Source organism: Polypterus senegalus, chromosome 3 (assembly GCF_016835505.1).
Source record: "Polypterus senegalus isolate Bchr_013 chromosome 3, ASM1683550v1, whole genome shotgun sequence".
Lineage (NCBI taxonomy): Eukaryota > Metazoa > Chordata > Cladistia > Polypteriformes > Polypteridae > Polypterus > Polypterus senegalus.
Genome location: NC_053156.1, coordinates 279,926,053 through 279,948,393, shown reverse-complemented (window position 1 = coordinate 279,948,393; position 22,341 = coordinate 279,926,053). Strand labels below are relative to the sequence as shown.

General features: G+C 39.1%; 1 protein-coding gene across 1 annotated transcript in view; it reads right to left on the bottom strand.

Annotated features, from left to right (window-relative positions):
* Nucleotides 1–19,393, bottom strand: part of brpf3b (bromodomain and PHD finger containing, 3b) — a 62,215-nt gene extending 42,822 nt beyond the window's left edge. Inside the window, exons 1-2 of the mRNA XM_039749291.1 lie at nucleotides 18,918–19,393; nucleotides 10,264–11,680 (exon numbers count right to left, since the gene is read on the bottom strand). Coding sequence (XP_039605225.1) covers nucleotides 10,264–11,666 — 1,403 coding nt within the window. The 5' untranslated portion in view covers nucleotides 11,667–11,680; nucleotides 18,918–19,393. The remainder of the gene's footprint in view (nucleotides 1–10,263; nucleotides 11,681–18,917) is intronic.
* Between the last annotated feature and the right edge of the window lie 2,948 nt (nucleotides 19,394–22,341).

The following is a 22,341-nucleotide window of genomic DNA, read 5'->3' as shown; positions in this document are numbered from 1 at the left end:
GATGAAGGACTGCTCTGAGTCGCCAATGTTAAAATTACTGTACTTCTTCATCATTGACCACTTATGTGGGGTCAATGTACTTGATCAATTTTCTCCATAGAGCTTGGTCCTGTACATCCTCCCCAGTCAGATCCTTTTCCATCAGACCTTTTACATTATCCATCCACTTCTACTTTAGCATCCCTCGTTTTCTCTTCCCCTGTATTTCTACTCTCATCACTGTTATGCCCACATATCCATTGTCTCTCATTATCTCATGTCCATGCCAATTCAACCTAATTTCCTGTATTTTCTAAGATCTCTCCCATATTTGTTTTACTTCTGAATATCATTTTCTTATTCTGTCCTTTAACTTCACACATCCATCTCAACATCCTCATTTCCGCTATATCAAACTTTTTCTGTTGTGCTCCCCTCCAGTGCCCATGTCTCCTACATCACTGCTGGTCTTACCACCGTCTTAAAAAAAACTTACCTTTAACCTTAGATAATACAATATCCTCCTGATACCTTCTTCCAATTGTTCCATGCACACTGCACTCTAAGGGTTATCTCTACATCTAGTTATCCATCTTGGGCTACATAGATATCTTAAATATTTAAATGTATCTGCTCTTTTCAATAGCTTTACCTGCAGGCTAACTTGTGAAACCTAATCATAATTAAACCTCATATGTTCTGCCTTTGTCCAATTTATATTCTATCCTTTATTTTCCAAAGCTGTTCTCAATTCTTTTAACTTCCTCTTTAATGGTGCTACTCATTAAAATGTCTGTACTAAACTTCTTAAAAATCAACGTGATTAAAAGGAACGTATATCAATAACATTTGTTCAGTCCTTGTCACTTAGCTGCACATAATATGCGTGCTCAATCTTTTTCTCACTAGACCATGTGCATGATGATATCCTGCAGCAGCAAGCAATATATGAAATAAAGAAATAAATGTTCATGTACAGTAAGACTGTGAGTGATGATAAGAATAACTTTTTCAGGAATTATTGACTAGTTGTCTGCAAAACAAAGACAGCAATTTACATCTGGATGTCAAAATTGAATACTGTCTGTAACTTTGCTAGGAGATGATTTTTCAAAGTGAAAAGTATATGCTAAAGGCAAAAACAACACAGGGGCTGAAAAGCTGTCGTGATGGAACACTAACAGCTGAAAATAGCTGAACATCTAAGTAATGGTTTGCTTTTTGTTCCTTCCTAAAATGACATGGCTATTTTGCAATAAGTATCCAATCTCAAGACACGGACCAATACTTGGTAACATCTTTGGCTTAAAACACTGAGGTACTCAGTAAGTTATGTTTTTGTCTTCACACTGGGGCACTTCATAACCATTATAAAATGCAAGGCTAAGATTTTTTTTTATTACAAAAATGTTTTACTTTAGAACACAGTTTCTTGTGGCAAATTAATATATACCTTGATTGCAAAGAAAGAACTTCACCTTGAAAAATACCAACCTCTTCTTTTAAATTACACCATAAAAAGAAATAGAGAAACAACAAAATTAAATCTACCAAAATAATCACTGCTGTCACTTTACTGTTTAACAACCCGTAAGAATGATTTATTTTGACTGTGTAGATCTTAATTATTTAAATCCACCTAGTGAATGCCATTCCTCATCAATGATTTGAAATATGTCTTTTGTGAAAGAAAATCTATTCTCCAAAATTCAGTCACACACTAACTGCTAGCTCTACTCAGTAGGCACCTCAAACTCAAGTGTGAAATTCATACAATATGTTTTAAGTCCTGACTGGTTGTTACATTTCAAAATATTGAATTATTGATACATATGTTGGCAGCACGGTGGTAGTGCTGCTGCGTCACATTAAAGACACTTAGGCTTGCGTCCCAGGTCCTCCCTGCATGAGGTTTGCTTGTTTTCCCCAATGCCTACATGGGTTCCTCCCACAGTCCAAAGACTTGCAGATGTTAGGTGAATTGGTGATACTGAACTGGCTGTAGTGCGTGGTTTATGTGTGTATGTGTGTGTGTTGGCCTTGAGATGGAGTGGCTCCATTTCCAGGGTTTCTGCCTGCTTTGCACCCTATGATAGCCGGGATAGGCTTCAGCACATCCCACAACCCTGCTCTGGACGAAGCAGGTTAGAAAATGACTGACTGATATATGTGAAACACATTTTGTTATGCATTTATGAATGTAACAAGTCCTAAAACCTACCACCGAATCAACAAGTACTACAACCTTCTGCTCCATATGTTCAGTGGGATTCTGTGTGAATGCTAAAACTTTATCTTTAAGCCTACTATGATGAATATTCCAATACAACCTATTATAACCACATTCCAAAGAAATGCAGCACATTTTCTGGAAAAAACAACTACTTGGAAAGGAATCAATGCAACAAAGACAACAATGTAGAGTAAATTTAATCAATAAACAGAACAACAAAAAAGAGACAACAGAGTAAGGAATACTATAGAGGTGCTTCAACAAGGTAAAAAGGCAATTGACTATGTAATAAAAAAACTTTAAGAGGAAATATGGGAGCCGATAAGTTTGAGGGAGAAAGCAAGATGTTTTAAATAAAAATAAAAAAAAACCCACTAAGAACAAAAAATAATACTACCTTGTGTACTCTAATAAAAATGCTTGTTCAGGAAACCTAAACCGGTGACAGAAACGGTGCAGGGATGCTGTGTAATGACTTTGTCACTGTGTAAACATTAAAGCAGGCTGGAGAATATTGTGTTGTCTTAAACAATATACTAATTAAAGAAACATGAAACTGAAAACAAACCATGCTGTAAGTATTACTTTTAAGAAATGGAGCTTGGAGAAAAGATACAGACCGAGTTGGAATGAGAGAACTTTTCTCAGCAAGAGTGAGAATTCAGAAGTTAGATAAGGGACCTTTCACAGACTAATAAGTAAAAGAAATTCACTGAAGCAAAAGACAAAAAAAAAAAAACAGTGCACAGTCATTTATTTATTCCAGTAGATGTTCGTGATAATGTAAAAGAATTTTTAAATGATTTTCCCCCATTTTTGGCCTTTCTGATGAAAGCCCTGGAAGTGGCTATAGATCAACAAGAGAGAAATAATTTTCAATCAGTTCGTATCATTGCACAGTGTAAAGTATTTTGAGGACAAATGTAGTTTGCATAACAAGAGTTTGTGGTTGAAGTCTAAAACATATGTACATGCTATACTTCTCGTACTGTTATTTACTTTAGTGAGAGAGAGAGAAAAAAAATAGTAGAGGTTAATAGTCAAGGAACAAATCACACAGGCCTTCAAAAAAAAAAAAAAAAAAAAGAAAAAAAAAAAAGAAAAAGAAATTTGACTAAGGTTATCAAAGGGATTAACTCCACACTTATACATTTTCATTTGAAAACTGCATTTTAAATTAAAATAATTTGTAGTCCCACTAGTGTTTTCACATTGTTTACTAAAGTATCTCCAATCTACTATACACTATAACAACTAAAAAAGCATATGCTGAATACATTCTCCTTCAATGGGCATGCACCTTTGTGGAATTACTCATAAATATGTAGCCAGCTGCATGTTTTTGTTTTTTTTGCAGCAAACTTTCTGCAGTGTAAACAAAGATCAGCAGGTGGAGGCTTGTTTTATCATAGAGCAAGACACGATTGGAATATCATCCTTTACATTAAAGAAAGTGGTGTAATAAACTGGGAATACGGAATCGCAGAAGTTATCATGTGCAATTAGACAAATGGAAAGAAAGGCTACTTTAATGAATTCAGACCTTTTTATTTTGTCCTTTAAATTAAAATGGAACATTGTTTGAGTTTGGACCAAGTGCTTGTTTTAAGCACAGCTGCTTGAATTTTTAATTGGAAGAAAAAAAAAAAAAAAAAAAAAGTTGAAGATGAATTTGAAACCACTGTTGAGTAAACAATAGGCTTTATAAAGATTTGTACTGAGTTTATTATTTGTTGTTATGTGTCATACAGCATAGGTTTTGATAAGAAACCAGTACTACATAAATGAAATGGTAACCCATATTTATAAATACACCTCAAGAATTACGAATGTCTAGCCGATACTCTGAAAGAAAAGAAAAAAAAACCCTCCTGTATAAATATAGTAAATGTATATTGTAACAGCAAAAGGCTGTAATGCAATTAATGATTTAAAATAATTAAAACCTAAAAGTGCATGTATATTTACATTTAAGCAGCGTTTAACTCCCAATATGAACCGATTGTGTAAGAGTTTATTTATATATACACTAGCAAAATACCCATGCTTTGCAGCGGAGAAGTAGTGCGTTAAAGAAGTTATGAAAAAGAAAATGAAACATTTTAAAAATAACGTTAACATGATTGTCAATGTAATAGTTTTTTCACTGTTATGAGTGTTGCTGTCACAAAGGATTTGATTATCATTATTTCTTTCAATCAGGTTCTTATTTGGAGGACATGTTGTGTTCAAGTTACATTCTGTGTTTGTCAACCGTTGTAAAGATAACAGGTTTCATTCATTAAAGCATTCACTACCCAAATCGCTACTCTTGAATCTAAAGATTTTTAACAGGCATTTCCGGTATAAACTTGTGGAATCGCCTGCGAGTATTTAGCGACAGCATCTCTATGAAGTTGTGGATTTGCCTGCGAGAATTTAGCGGCCGCGTCTCTATTAAGTTGTGGAACTGCCTGTGAGTATTCAGTGACAGCGTGTCTATTAACTTCTGGATATTTCTGCGAGTATTTAGCAACAGAGTCTCTATGAACTTGTGGATTTGCCTGCGAGTATTTAGCAACAGCATGTCTGTTAACTTGTGGATTTTTCTGCGAGTATTTGGAGGCAGCGTCACGAAGTTGTTTCCGTCTAGCTGCATCAGAAAATGTACCACAACGTCTGACACGCCTCCTTTTTACTGTTTTCTCACAGCTTGGATTGCTGCTGTCATAATCGGTTTGAGTTTCATGGTTTGTTTCAATTACGTTAGTATCTGCAGGACTTCTGTTGAAGTGACATTCGGCATCTGTCAAGCGTTGTAAGCATACAACCGGCTTCATCGATAACTTCGCATCCAGCTTTTGCGAGTTTAAACATTCATAAACATCAAAGTGTCCATTACTGAAATTGTCACCTGTGAATCTAAGATGTTTAAGAGGCATTGGCGGTTGTCCAAAGGTGTAAAATATTTGGCCATTTCGGTACACTTGAAAGCGACAACCGAACAATTCAGCGGCAGCCATCAACTCACATTAAGAAGCATAGGTGAAGGGCTTAAGCATTTCACTCTTATAGTGCTCCTGTGTAGTATAATTATCTCATGTACCGTCATCAGTCCACACCTTGAACCTGTCCCAGTCATTCAATACATAAGACACAATGTTCCTCCGGATGTCAAGATTGAGCCTGATATGGCCATGCAATATGTAACACAGAGAATGGAAAAGGCAGGCGGCATCTCCGGGCAAGGAAACCACTCAGTAAATGACAGTTCTTTGATCGATGGTGATTACCTCAATAGACATCTCACCACCCAAATCGCTACGCGTGAATCGAAGATGTTGAACAGGCATTCCCGGTATTAACTTGTGGAATTGCCTGCAAGTATTTAGCGACAGAGTCTCTATGAACTTGTGGATTAGCCCGCGAGTATTTAGCGGCAGCGTCTCTATGAACTTGTGGATTTGCCTGCTAGTATTTAGCGACAGTGTGTCTATTAACTTGTGGATTTTTCTGAGAGTATTTGGTGGCAGCGTCACGAAGTTGTTTCCGTCTAGCTGCATCAGAAAATGTACCACAATGTCTGACATGCCTCCTTTTTACTGTTTTCTCACAGCTTGGATTACTGCAGACGGATGGCCTTATATGGGCAGGCAGCCAACTGCGTGGGAGGCGTGGTGATGAAGGGCGCAACTCCGCCTCTCACGGCGACCGAGCTGCAGGCTATGGACGTATATATGTACATAAGTAGGATTCAGTTATGACCATTACGCGTAGAATTTCGAAATTAAGCCTGCTTAACTTTTGTAAGTAACCTGTAAGGAATACGCCTGCCAAATTTCAGCCTTCTACCTACACGGGAAGTTGGAGAATTAGTGAGGAGTGAATCAGTCAGTCAGTTTTGACTATTCTGCCTTGTACCAAGCAGGCACCAGATAATTAGACAAAATAGAACTAGAAGGAACTTTGGATTTACGGACTTGATCATCTGCACATCATAACTGAAAACAATACTAAAATTGGCTACGAGAACAATCGTCAAATTATAGTTTATTATACTTTTGATTACTTATTTTTATCTACCTAAATGACGGCGATTCAACAACTGAAAATGAGAACATCCCTTTCACCACAAATGCCGTGACTGCTCTGTGACACTTCAGTTCTCTCTGCAGTCACCTTTGCCTTGTCTGCACTGGAGGTGAAGGAGAAGTGGAGGAACTACAGCTTCGTGAACGATCATCTAAAAAAAAAAAACTGTAAATTAAATGCGAGCTAATCTGCTCTCTTGCAGTTTAAAATAAGAGTTGCTTACACCGTTGCCTGTTATCTATACTAATAAAAGGCAAAGCCCTCACTGACTCACTCATTCATCACTAATTCTCCAACTTCCCGTGTAGGTGGAAGGCTGAAATTTGTCAGGCTTATTCCTTACAGCTTACTTACACAAAAGTTAAGCAGGTTTCATTTTGAAATTCTACACATAACGGTCGACAACGTCCGCCATGTTGAACTTTCTTATTTATGGCCCCATCTTCATGAAATTTGGTAGGTAGCTTCCCTGCTCTAACCAAAACCGATGTACGTACTTATTTCGGTGGTATGGCGCCACTGTCGGCCGCCATATTGAACTTTCCAACGTCACTAATTCTTCAACTTCCCGTGTAGGTAGAAAGCTGAAATTTGGCAGGCTCCTTTCTTACAGCTTACTTACAAAAGTTAAGCAGGTTTCATTTCCAAATTCTACGCGTAACGGTCATAACGGTCAACAACGTCCGCCATGTTGAACTTTCTTATTCATGACCCCATCTTCACGAAATTTGGTAGGCGACTTCCCTGTGCTAACTGAAACCAATGTACGTACTTATTTCGGTGGTATGACGCCACTCTCAGCCACCATATTGAACTTTCCAACGTCACTAATTCTCCAACTACCCGTGTAGGTAGAAGGCTGAAATTTGGTACTTATTTCTGTGGTATGATGCCACTGTCGACTGCCATATTGAACTTTTCAACGGTCTTTGTTACTTATGGGCCCATCTTAAAGAAATTTGGTACGCGGGTTCCCAACGCTAATTGAATCCTACTTACGTACATATATACGTCTATAGCTTGCAGCTCGGTCACCGTGTGAGGCGGCGTTGGGTCCCCCATCCCAACGCCTCCCACTTTGTTGGCTGCCTGCCTATATAAGGCTGTCCGTCGCTCCAGTCTCTACATTCCCTTCCTTGGTTCGCCACGGGATTCATGTCTCCCTGCTGATAACTGCAGCCTTTTTATTTAATCCACGGCTTCCCCGGTGTTTTACTGTTCATTTATTACGACTATGTCTCCCGGCTGGCCTGGGAATGCCTTGGGATTCTCCTGGAAGAGCTGGAAGAAGTGGCCGGCAAGAGGGAAGTCTGGGCTTCTCTGCTTAAGCTGCTACCCCCGCGACCCGACCTTGAATAAGCGGAAGAGGATGGATGGATAAATTATTACGATTATAGTTATTGTTTAGGTATTTTAGACTTATTTTACATTGTTCAGGTACCCATTTCCTTTATCATTCCAACCGTACCCCCATTAACATGTCTATCGAGGTGATCACCATCGATCAAAGAACTGTCACTTACCGAGTGGTTTCCATGCCCAGAGATGGCACCTGCCTTTTCCATTCTCTTTGTTACATATTGCACTGCCATATCAGGCTCACTCTTGATATCCGGAGAAATATTGTGTCTTATGTATTGAATGACTGGGACAGGTTCGAGGTGTGGACTGATAATTATATTACACAGGAGCACTATAAGAGTGAAATGCTTAAGCCCTTCACCTATGCATCTGCATGCGAGTTGATGGCTGCCGCTGAATTGTTTGGTTGTCGCTTTCAAGTGTACCGAAATGGCCAAATATTTTACACCTTTCGACAACCGCCAATGCCTCTTAAACATCTTAGATTGACAGGTGACGATTTCAGTAGTGGACACTTCGATGTTTATGAATGTTTAAACTCTCAAAAGCTGGATGTGAAGTGATCGATGAAACCGGTTGTATACTTACAACGCTTGACAGATGCCGAATGTCTCTTCAACACAAGTCCTACAAATACTGTCATAATTAAAACAAACCAAGAAACTCAAACCGATTATGACAGCAGCAATCCAAACTGTGAGATTTGAAACAAGATTACTGTTCACATGGCCAACTGTATGTTGCATACTAAAGAGTAAGCTCAGCGCACAGCTTGGTCATATTACAACCAGGGCCGAACTCACAATGTGGTATACAAAGAGATCCTTAACAAATAATTATTGGTATATTTTCCCTCAGTTTAAAAAGGTTTAATTTTCTTCTTAATAAAAATTTCAAGGCAGTACTTCGCCGCTGCGAAGCGCAGGTATTTTGCTAGTGTTATATAATGTTACCTGAATATTAGCTGAGGCACTTAGGCTGGGAGACCATAAGATGTTCTTTTAAATTAATGATGTGCTGTAGTAAATGTTTTGATAATTTCTTGTAAGGGAGGCTGTACAACAAACCAATTTTCCACAAGTGCCGGTGACGCAAGATAAGTTTCTCATGCTAAATAACAGCTGCTTCTAAGTACAGGGTTCGTGACTGATCGTCGACGGTTATCACAGAGCAAATCTTTAGCCCAAGATGTGTTGTGGTCCGAGTCCACATCATTACAGTTATACAGTATAGTTGTTAAATCTGTGTGTAGGAATCGGTAAGTGGAACCGTAATTCAAAGGGCTTTTCGATTTCCTCATTCTTGTAGACCCAACCCTAGTATGCATACATATATATTGTTTATATATTTTAAATTAAAATACAAAATTTTATATATACACACACAGAGTATATACTGTATTTTTCCCCCAGAGAAATTGTGAAAACTACTTTTATAATTAAACTTTGCTTCAGATAAGTACACTACAGAAAAATTGAAACAATATAAACTGCTTGTAATTAAGAGAAGCGTTTTATTTTCTTTTATGCCATATGCATTATGGGTAAATATTGTGTATATTTCATTAAAGTATGTATTGTAGTGCTGGGCGATATGGAAAAATCATATATCACGATATGGATTATTTTATATCACAATAACAATATATATCACGATATACCACCCACAATAAAGTACGTTTCCAGTTATTCTCTGAAAAGTTTGACAAAAATATCATTGCATACTTTTTTTTGCAACTTTATTTTGAAGTGACATTTAACTGAACTGTCACAAAACCACAAGATGGAGTTTCTTTGCGAAAAAGTTCATTTTTATTCTTGATTATCACTTATATAAAGGGTAGAGTATGCATTGCATAGCGACAAGACATTATCATTCATTTGTCATAGCCTATTTAATGCAATATTATCTTTAGTAATTGATAAAATTAGGTTAGAAACGATAGAAGAGAAATAGAACGATAGACACTTTTCTATCGTCCCCACGATATATATCGTCATATCGCCCAGCACCAATGTATTGTATTGAAATTTTATCTATTTTAGTATTTTTATGGTCCTTGAACAATAAGCCTACAGAACTGATTTTTGTTAATAAAAAAAAAGAACAGTTAATACCTATGGACTATAATTTAATTATAAAAATAGCAAACTTAATACTTCAATATAGGACATAAAACTTCTATGCATCTGGTTATGCAGGAGGTAAGTGTAAAAAGTTATTTAAAGGGACAAAGAAAAAAAAAATCTGAATCGGCCAATCAACTAACATGAAATCGGTGATTAGTATAGGCCTTAAAGAATCTGATCAGAACATCCCTAATTCTTTTGGTTGCATTTGCAGAATTCTACTTTTTGTCTGGTAAACAATGCTAACCATTGATAAAAAAATCTGATGTAAAATAGTTTGCAAAACTCTGAACTGAAACACCACATAAAGTAATAGTGCCTCTAGCAGTGTATAAAAACAAAAAAATGAACCAAGGACTATTCATAGCATAAATAAAAATATTAATTCATAAGAAACAGCTCATTGCTTGCTGTGTATAGATAATAAACTGCTGGTGGAGACTTCCAGATATTAAGTAAGCATTAGTGCAGTTTTTATATAAGACCTACCTGAAGGAAGGTATCTGCGGCACAGTCACCATGGGCACAGCTGACCTACGTGAAGCCACATCCAAAGATTTTTTGATTTTTTGCTTCAATTTTGAGGACTTTTTCTCAGGCTGTTTGCTGTTATGAAAAGTTAGTCCCTCCTCCTCCTTATTCACTGTCTGCTCCCCCTCTTCCCCCTCACTATTGGAAGGGGAACTCTGCTTCTTTACTGTCCCAGGTGGAGAGTGGACCTCACAGAAGGCAGTTTTCTTGACGGAAAAAGTAGTGCCATTAATGTTGGTCTCCCGTACAGGATCAATCTTCATAAATAGGCCTGCTCTCTGAGCACATGTTACATGGAAGGCTGTATAACAATTGGCCTTGTGACACTGGATAGATGCACCTACTCCTTTTTGCTTACAAATGTAACAAGTAAGCTTCCAACGGGCAGGTGGAATATTTTCTACCCCTTCAACTGGCTCAAGGAACACTGTGTTGGCAAAGCAAACCTCAGGGATCCAAATGGCACACACAACATGTGCCCAGCGCCCATCACTTGTTTGCTTGAAAGCCCCACCTTTATTTGGGCAGAGAACACAGTCCACGGGCCGCGCAGGAGACTGCAAGCAGCAGCGGCACAGCCATTGTCCTTCTGGGATGTAGGGAACCCCATAGCATTCTTGGTGGACGGCCAAGTTGCAAATGTCACAGAAGAGGATTACATTGCTGTTGTGGCACTCATCATCTAAGCAGACACAGCAGAATGCATCCTCATCTATGACAGACTGAGAAGGACCCTGACTTCTGATTTCAAGGAAGGACTCTTTCTCTAATCGATCCATGAGTAATTCAAATGTATCTAGAGATACAGAGTTTTGACCATCTGATATCCTCTTTTCATTTACCATATCTAGCCATGCAAAATCCTCCTCATCCATGTCATATTCAGCCTCTGCATCTAGTTCATCCACAGTTTTCTCCATGTAGCGATAATAAGCAGCAGGCATTGGAGGGGCATCAGTAGGTGTATAAGATTCAACAACTCTGAAATTGGGCTTCGGCAGCGGATGATTATGGTGTGCAACTCCTGCAGTTGTAGCGGACGAATTCTTGCCAGTCTCCTTCTTCTTGCCTTTGCTGGCCGTTGTTTTTTTACTCATCTTGCTGGGAAACAAAGGCTGCTCACTGTTCTCTTTGTTACTGTTGCACTCACTGATGTCTTGTGCCATCATCTCATCCTCAGTAATTACCTTCAGTGGGTCAAAGATGCTGATTCGGTGCAGCCGTCCATCAATATCCACCTCCACCATCTTTTGAGCCTGTGCATAAGTCAGGGTCTCACGTGTTGGAGAACACTTTAGACTGTAGGGTGATGGGGAGCGACCCTCCCCACCTTGCCTCCCCTTCTTTCGAGGCTTTCTCATTGTCTGGCTACTACCTGCCAAAAAAGGTTACAAAAAAGAGACACAGGTCATTCATTAGGTTTAGGCAGAACAGCAGCTACAGAAAGAAAACACCATATACATACAGTGCAAGTTTGACTACTGTTAAGCCACATGTTGAAAACTTTCACATTTCCTATTCAAGTTATTTACCAACAGAAATATTTAGGAACACAGGCTTAAAATAGTAAAAGGTGAAACACAGAAGTGAAAACAGACATCTTCAGGAGCAAGACAGACAAAGATGGTGCATAAAACCAATCAGCAATCCATAGATGAACTATTTTACAAGGAGGGACCCAAATATATCACTAGCTTTCATGTGCCTAAAAGTCCGGTTAAACCGTCATGCCGAGTTGAACAAGTAATATTCCTGCAATTTATTCTACAATCACATGCATGACTTTGGTCATTTTTCCTCCAAGCCACCAAGCCAGATTTTCAAGAGACAATGATCAAAAAATGGCTGACACGTTAACAGAAAAGTATTAAAAATAGTTTGTAAAAGTAGCACATGAAAAGCAGCATTTTGCACCATTCTGGCATACCTGTACACACTGTGTTATTTAGTTAAATCGTTTTCTGACCAAAAACAATGTGGGTGTTGTTGCACACCACTGGTACTTGCCAGATCTCACGCCATGCAACTTTTTCTTGATCTCAAAATCAAAATTGAGACTGAAGTAAACAAGCTGTGCTGCCACGGAAAATATCCAGCAAAAAACACAGGAGGCCCTAGATAAAACAGGAGTACAGGAAATCTTTCCAGGAATGGGTGAAGCTCTGAGAAAAAGTGTATTACATCTCAAGCAGACAATTTTGAAGGCGACTAAAGGGAAATTGCTGCAAGTTTTTCAATAAAGTTTGTTTTAAACAGTTCCAGGAATTTTGGGTACACCCCTTGTCCAGCCTACATGCAAAAAATTTTGAATTCATTTCAATTAAAATGAAGCTCTCAAGCATAATACTATGTCTATAACAATAAGGAAACGAAGGCAAAAGTCTAGCAGCTTGCCCACAGCAAGGCACACCCAAAACACAATCCAAACCCCATATTTACCTAGAGATTCTAACAGCCAGAAAGGCAGAACAATGAGCAGATTCAGGCACAACAGAATACAAAAGAGGATTAATAACAAAGAAACTAAAATGAAAGCTTTGTGTTACAGACTGTAAATTATGGTTTAAGGATATATGATGTACTGTATTATTGTTGTATCATTGTTTTCAAAATGAACTTGGAAAAAGGTGAATTACTGAATAATCGCCCGTGAAGTCTTTGACACCAAGTAGAAATTAAAGTAGTCTCAGAAAATGTACAAGTGATCTATTCTCACTGACTTTATACCCATGAACACCTCACCAATTCACCCTTTTTTTTTTTTTGTTTTAGGGAAAAAACTAACCAAGTATCTTTTGACAGATATTAGAACTACACCACGCAGCAAAACAAAAAAAAAAAAGAGAAATGCGGACAAACATGGCTTTCTCAAATAGCTTAAAAAAATATTACGACACATATTAAAAACAGTATCATTCATGACTCTGAAAGTACTGCATTTCTGAATGGTGCATGCAGTGTGGCGTAATAGTGGATTATATAAATGAGGTTGCTGGTCAACATCCACAAACACCTTACAGTGTGTGTCTTAGCAGTAAATAAACTTGGCAGTACGCACAACTGTCATTTGTGGCTTTAAGTTAAAAAACAAGAAAAAGGCAAAACTATTGTAAACAAAAGCAATTGTTTATATATAATACTTTCATACACGAAAGTAGCTCAAAGTGCTTTACTATAATAATGGCTGAACAGAACCATAAAAGAAAGTAAAAACTAAAAAACATTTATTTCGCCTACTTTGCATGGCATCTTTCATAATAAGAATTATTACTCATAATATTTAAAAAAACGTAGATGCAGAAACATTAACTGTAGGGAAACTATGTGGTTTTACACTTTGTGAAATCCGGTTATCTTTTCTTTACTACCACAGCACATTTTCTTCACATGTATAAATGGCTTCACAACTTTGCCAAAACAGCAGGAGCTTTTAAAGGCTCTGAACAACAAAGGCTAGTAACTGCCCAGCATTCATTTCTACCTCTCATTTCAAACCTTGTAAACATGCAGCAGCATCAAATGGGGCTTCACCTCATTCTAAATCCAGACTCTTCTTCAGCATTACTATTTGTAAAGTATTAATTTATCCAACATTTTCCACAAACGGAACCACAAGTAACAAATACACAGAGAAACTTTTTCCAGTTTTTTAGTTAAATCAACGGCAGGTCAGAAAACTTGTACACTGGAGGCTAAACTGGCAAAGTTGTGGTACTTTGGTCCATTGCCTTAGTCACCATGCCACACTGCCAACAAACCTTGATACACAGCAACAACAACAACATTTATTTATATAACACATTTTCATACAAACAGTAGCTCAAAGTGCTTTACATATTAAAGAACAGAAAAATGAAAGACACAATTATAAAACAAAATAAATCAACATTAACATCGAATAAGAGTAAGGTTCAATGGCCAGGGGGGAAAAGAAAAAACAAAAAAACTCCAGACGGCTGGAGAAAAAATAAAATCACAGTAATCAAGACTATTGGTGTGGAGTTTATAAAGTCACCTCAAATGGATGCACAACATTATACAGTTTTAAAATCTGGTTTGAAAACTATGACTGAACTGGCATCTGAAAAAATGGTAAGTGTGAAAAGGCGAAAACTTTCAGAAATGTCTTAATTTAGGATTTAAATGTCACTTCTATTAAATGCCACTTTTATATGTTATCATCTGTTAGGTGAAGTGACAAGACCATTAAAGATAAAATTACATTTTTTGTGTAAGCAATATCTCAAACTTGTGTTAATGCTTCTCCATTACTAACAAAAAAACATCAAATGTGCCTTTTGCTGGTCCCCTGCTGTAGTGTGAAATGGCTTAATCAAACTGTCCTTTCAAAGAACAAACGACTGGAAAACACAAGTAGTTTTAAGTGATAGACACAGTTTACACAATACAATGTGATACTTCCATTCCTTTTGAATGTAGAAGGCAGCATCAAAGAATAACTACATACAGTTGATTTAACAAGCACCGGGGGCTTATTTCAAGAGTCTAAAACAGCCCAGTGTTTTGGGATTACATTGTATTAGTATTGTCAGTTGCATGTCCAACCAACATGCAGCCACCTTGCCACTATCCAGCACCCTGATAACAAAAATATATATTAAAATACATAACTCCACTTTATTTAATACAAAACATTTATCAGCTTAAAGTCTAGTTGATGTTGTGATCAGTTTTAAGAAGCACCTACTGCTTGAGTTTTGCTTTCACCTACTCTGCTTACAATTTTTTTTATATTCTTATTATATGTAGTTATTGCATTTCTGTTTTGTAATGATGAAAGGCACTACAGAAAGAATTAATTACATTACTGAATTATTTATCATTGTTTCCGGGTTTAATATAACAAATATATCATATTTCCAGATTGGTTCTGATTCATTGTAACTCAATTTATAAAAACAACAAATATTTAAGTTTTTTTTTGTTTTCTTTGTGCTGCTGCATGGGACTCACTAAAATACTAACAGCAAGTACTGCTAAACTCCATGGGTGAGAATTTTAACACTATGTCTGAAATGGCTTGTGTAGAACAGAAATAAAAAATAACTTTTTTTGTGCTCATCTTAACTGGCACTGTCATTAAAGGCATTAGACAAATACAGTAAGTTACATGTTATGAATGTTGAAACAAATATTTATTATCAAAAGAAATGGTCAAAGCAGAAGGAATCGGATACCCAAAATTCAAATAAGAAGGAGCAGTTGTACTATTAAAGGAAACACGAGAAGATCTAACTTACTCTGTGGCTAAATAAATTTAAACCTTGTTAAAATTACTCTTTAAAATGATCCAGAACTGGTAATAAAACTATCCTTATGGGAAAATTAAGATATATGTAAGTTTTTTTTTAAATATTTACTATTATCTTTATTTGGCTGATGCCTTTGGCCAAGGCAACTTGCAACATTTAAGATACAACTGGTTACTCCAGTTGGGAATACAGACAGATGAAGCAATTTACTCATGGTCACATAGTGTTAGCTATGGTATTTGAACCCATAACCTCAGGGTCTGAAGTCCTAAGCACAAATCCTTAATCACACTTCCATTAAGTTACATTACATTTTATGTATACAGAGCTACTCAAAGTACTTTACATAGTGAGTAGGGAGCCACTTCAGCTACAATCAATGTGCATAATCCATCTGAATGATACAACAGCAGCCATTCTGCAATAATATGCTCACTACACATTAGTTATTAAGTGGTGAAGGAGTGAGAGAGAGTCTGGCAATTTGGGACAGGATGGTTACTCTTAGCTACTCTTTACAAAGTTAGCGCAGGAATCTGATGACCACAGAGAGTCAGCACCTTGCTTTTACGTTTACGGGTCATCTGAAGGACGGCCCCAGTTTTACAGCACAGGGTCCCCTTCACTGGACATACAGACCACAGGGCGAAAACCCTCAACAAGCTTAAGCAACACCTCTTTCAGTAGCAACGCAAGCTTTTTCTACCTGACTGATAGGCAAGAGTTTGTTAGTCTTGGCAACAGCAGATTCAGATCAGCGCCAGCCACACAAGGAGTTCCTCAGGGCTCTGTCCTCGGCCCTCTTCTCTTCTGTATTTATATGCTTCCCCTTGGCCTTATTATTCGTAGCTTTGGACTGGGTTATCATTTATGTTAAAAGTGGAACTTCATCAGAGCTTTCTCAGCTCACAACCAGCCTCAGTGAATTTAATACCTGGATGGAGCAGAACTCATTAAAATTAAATTGCAACAAAACTGACCTCCTGCAAATTGGGACTACAGTGCAACTTAATCAAATGAGCTCCTTCCCAGTCCATCTTGGCGGTGATCTCATCAGACCTGCCTCTATTACAAAGAATCTTAGTGTCATTTTTGATTCCTCCCTTTCTTATTCCTCCCACATAAACCACATTAAGAAACTTTCTTACTTTCACCTCCGTAATGTATCCTGTGTTTGTCGTTCCTCTCCTTTTCTAATGCTGAGAAACTTGTCCATGCTTTTATCACATTCCACATCGATTATTGTAATTTCCTACTGGCAGGTGCCACTTCTAATCTTATATCACAGCTCCAGCTTATTCAAAACTAGGCTGCAAGAGTCCTTACTCGAACCAGCAGCAGAAAACAAATAGCACCCATCCTGCTCAGTCTTCACTGGCTCCCTGTGTCTAACAGAATCGAATATAAAATCCTACTAATAACCTACAAAGCCTTAAACGACCTTTGTGCCAAACTACATCAGCGACCTTCTCCATCACTATGTGCCTGCCCGCCCACTAAGGTCCTCTGATTCTGGCAATCTTGTTGTGCTCCACACTAATCTACACTCCATGGGTGACAAGGCCTTCAGCTGTATAGCGCCCAGACTCTGGAATGACCTACTGAAATTAATCAGGTCAGCTAACTCCATGACTTCTTTTAAAAAACAACTCAAAACTCATCTGTTCAAGAAGGCTTTTAGCTCTACCTGACTTTATTACCCTTCTCTCAGTTTACCTCTCTGTCAAGATGCTCATGTAACCTGTGTGTGTGCTAGACCATGAATTATGTTGTCTGTTAGGCTTTTTCTCTAAATTTACTGTTTTAATCTTTTTTTATTTATTTATCTAGTTTGTACAATGCTATATACTGTATACCCTGCTGTTCTATCTTAAACTCTGTAAAGTGCCTTGAGCATGGGAAAGGCACTATATAAATAAAATGTATTATTATTGTTACTACATGGTCACCCATCCAAGTACTTGCCAGGCCTGGACATACTTAGCTTCAAGTGCATTACCTGAACTGAACACAGTACTCCAGGTGAGGCCTCACAGGCATGTTATATAACAAACAAGTACAATTGAGGGGAGGTTTATAACACCTTTGAGGTATACAAACGAGCATCCTATTAGCTTTCTTGATCACTTTTCCATAAAGTCCTGTGTTCAATACCCCGTGCTGACCTTTAAGTGCTCCAAGTCCAACTCTTCTTAATTCTATAAGATCACTGATCCAAACAATTCATATCATAATTGATATGAACTGATCTGGGACAAACTTCAATTATCCAAATGTCTTTAATAAGCCTTCAAACAAACCATTGAAATAAGGACTTTTCAGACAATTAGACATTTAACATAACTGCTTCTGAAAAACTTCAAAAGTGCACGGGCGATATATAAAATTGGGCTCAACTCCTGCAGACTGAAACTACGTCACTACTTAGCTCCGCCCCCACTGAAGCGCAACGATGCCAATCCTCACCTTGCATGCCCTGTTTACCTCCCCTCAACCCCTGTTGTAGTTATTTTATTTATGTCACTGTGAATAACTGATGGAATAGCGTCAATGCAGCACGAGCGGAAAGTAAGGACGAAGGAATGTGCCAGGTGCTCCAATGATGCCGAATTCCATCCTCCCCGTTAACGGATAATTTGATAGAAATGTTGAGCCAGCGTGGGGGGCGGGGTCGTTTTAGCCCATGCCCCCCAAAAATTAACAGCATACCGGCACCAAATTTAACGAAACCACAACCCCCAGTACTCAGGACTCGGACATGGGGTATGCAATTTAAACAGTTTATACACGTTGGTTTGTCTAGCACAGTATTCTAGAAAAATCCTTCAGCTTTCAAACCGGAGTTCGACCCGCCCCGTTTTTTCTTGGTGTAACAAAATAATTGACAAAGTCGCGACAAATTGGAAAAACCGGATATGAGAGTGTTTTATCGACTAGCAAATGAGAGAGCAGGAAAGCTGCAGGAGGCGGAGCTCTCGAGTCACACAAACCAAAAAAAGGCTTGGTTGGGGAAGCTTATTTCAAACAGGCAAAGAAGATGGCGGCCATCTTCTTCACGAAAGAACCATAATCAAACATCGATTTAATAACAAGAAAGAGTGGCTCGAGCTCGTCGGTGACCTCGTTACTCCGTATACACTCCCCTCTATCCCACCTGCTTTGTCGTTAACCGCTACGATTCCCCAGTATGTTAAAGTGTCCGCTTCTACTGACCGGGGGTGGGGGGAGGAGGTGCCTTGTAAATAAATAAAAAACACAGTAAAGGAAAGAACATAGGACAACCAGGTGAGCCGAGTACGTTAGACACACAGAAACGAAATACGTTGATAAATGGTTTACCTGGCTGTTGAATGGCGCGCAGCGACCCGGCTAGGGTGCCAGGCACTTCCAGCGATACGGCGACAACGTCTTCCGCAGCCGCGCGCACTACCTCCGGTATGGCCTCAAAGCGCCATGGCGCCCAGTGCAGTATCTGCGCCCCACAGAGCCGCCACTGCGCTTTCCAGATAAACTCTTCAGTATCTAACGTATCGGCTTCTTTTGAATAATCGCAGCGCTGGCTGGCACGGGAAAAGCGCCGCTTTCAATCAACAGACGCAAGACACGCCTCTCAAGGGGAGAGCGAGAGAGTGTGAGAGAAGAGAGAGAGAGCGATGACCGGGATTCCCGACTGCCTGGCAAACATGGACACCTCGATCTGCTGTCCGCCTGCGCAGCGTGCTGAGACGAGACGAAGCGAGATGGGAGGCTGCACCCACATTGCTAGCTTGTCGCGTGCGCGGCGTGCTGCGCTGCGCTGTTCCGCCGTAAGCGTGCCCGGAGCCCGGCGCTTACTCGTTGGTTCAGTACGCTTCTTGTGTCACCCTTGGCCTCCGCCCGCGCAAAGTCGAGTCCCGTCGTGGTGCGCGGAGTTGGGTCACCGGTGCTGCCTCCCAATTTTAACCCGCGCTCACCCGTTTACCAATGGATCTTGAGTGCTGTTATGAGTCTAACCCTGCGTGCTGCCCCGGGGACGATGTCTTCGTGCGAGCCGGTAGATCCATTGGTAGTCAGAACCGCATGAAAGGCGACGAATGACTGGGCAACGTGTGCGGACGCAAGGGACTGTTACCGCCTGGGTGGAAGAGATGCAAATCGTCGTCACTGAAAGAAAAGCAAGTACAGTATACAGGAACTTGGAAGTCAAAACATTGTGTCCATGGGGCGAAAAACCCACATTCACCCCGAAAGGCGTGTTTCCTTTTACAAGATTGTGGAAACCTTGACCTCAGTTATATCAGCAATGGACACTGGGCTTGAGTCTCCAGCCTACAATACAGTTTCTATAGAAAGGACTTGCAAAATAACTAATGTAAATGGATCAAGTTTGGAATGGAACATGCAATTATCTGTCTGCTCCACCAGGCTTACTCTTCCCTCGATAAAGCAGGCAGTACTGTGAGGATTATAGTTTTTGGGTTTCTCCAGTTCCAACCAACCATACCAGTTTAAGGCAAGGGAAGAGTTTGATATTTAGGCCGGCAAGGGGGTGAACCATAAAAATAATTGTAAACTATACTGCTACATATTTATATCATATTCCATGTCACATGATAAATTGTTCATAATATAATTTTACAATATTCATCAGACAGCAGTTTGTGAAGGAGGGACTGTAAGTCACAAATGGTGGTGTATAAAACGAGCACCTCCTGTACAACTTCAGTTTACCCTCTATACAACAGACTGCCAGCAAAATACCAGTGCTTACCACCTACAGAAATTTTCAATTGACTGATCCATCATAGGCTGCATTAATAATGGTGATGTATCAGAGTATAGGACGGTTGTGGAGGACTTCACCTCATGGTCCAGGAACAAAAATCTGCATGCCAGCATCACTAAGACAAAATAACTGGTGGTTGACTTCTAACATGACAAGAAGCCTCTGTGACCAGTCACCAGGAAAATGTGTGTGTGGTTCAGAGCTACAAGTAATTGAGGGTTCACATAAACAACAAACTGAATTGGTCTGACAACACAGTGGCACTGGACAAGAAGGGCCAGAGCAGACTGGATTTGCTAAGGAGTTTTGATGTGTGCAGAAAGCTGCTAGAAATGTTCTATCAGTCCATAGCTGCCAGTGTGTTTTACTACGGTGTGGTCAACCAGGGAAGTGCATTGAGCTCAAAAGAAGCACAATGCGTGAACAAACTTATCAGGAAAGTCTGCTCCATCACAGGGTGAACACACTGGAAACTGTTTTAGAAAAGAGGATGGTGGCAAAATTGGATGCCATCATGAAACATCCCCTCTATCGAGATGTATCAACCTGCAGAGCCACAGCACTATATGTCACCACAGGTGTATTGCAGCAGTTTCAGGGTGGAAGTGACTTCACCATGTCTAGACCAGCATTTTGGTAATGTTTGTATGACCCTGCAAGAGCAAGCACAAAAGACTGATCCTGTTTCGCTTTCACTGCCGGACAGGACTGAATATAAAATTCTATTACAGTAGTAGTATTTAAAATTTATAGAAAAGGCTGGACTTTGGAAGACAATTTCATGTGTCAAATGCATACATATAATTCTTGTGAAGAAATTACTTTAACTTGAAAAATACCAACTTACCATATAAGAATTAGATTGTTAAGTGGTCTGAGATGTCTAAGGGACCTGTTTGATTGTGCCTTCTTTTCTGGAATGCATCCCTGGACCTGACCAGACACCAGGGCCTCCCACCCCCTGCAGTCCAACAGAACCAATCTGCCAAGATGTTGATTACGAGTGCATTATCCATCTACATTACACAACAGTGATTTGTTCTGCGATTCTAGTAGTTTTCATGAAGAACTGGGAATTAGGGAAAAGCTCAGACATTCTTTCCATGTATATAATAAAAGGCAAGAGAAGGGTTTTTATCCAGAATAGGCACTTTCATTTTTGTAGTTGTGACCTCAGAATTTTCACTAAACAATTCTTAATATTTTCAGTCAGGTCCATAAAGGGGTCTGACACCCATCTGACTCCACACCCCACTTTTAAAGTGGCAGCCATTTGGAAAAAAATGCATTTTTTGTCCTATTTCTGTGTATAGATTAGTGTATGAAATCTTAGGGATACAGAGCCAGAAATCTGCTGAATCAATTAAGGGTAGACCCAAGTCCCTAGCCCTTATAGGACCAGAAATATGATTTTTTTTTCAGTCAGAACCATAAAGGGGTCTGACCCACCTACATTCTCAATAATTAATCTTTCTTCAACAAAAAACATTATTTTACTTCATTTTTCTGTTTTTCCACCTATATTTTACAGTATCTTTTTAATATAGAAAATAACATCGCACTTGAATGCACAAATGCTGAAATAACACATTTTTGTCCCATTTCTGAGGATTATATTAAAAAAAAAAAGTTGATAAACTACATCCATCCATCCATTTTCCAACCCGCTGAATCCGAACACAGGGTCACGGGGGTCTGCTAGAGCCAATCCCAGCCAACACAGGGCACAAGGCAGGAACCAATCACTGTCAATGGTACAAACTGCACTGCCTTCCTTCCCCACAAGTGATCAGTAAAATCCCATTTGCTAGTTTGCTCAAACTGAGGCTGTTCAAACTAAAGTCTAACGAGTAGTGCAGTGCTTCAGTTGGCAGGCATGCACAGTGTGTTTGCTGATGCTGAGGCTCACAACAGGCCGACAAGCCAAATGTGTGGCAATCAAGAAATCGGATGTAATAAGGTTAAAAGACAGCTTTCCATTCATTCATCTGGTATACA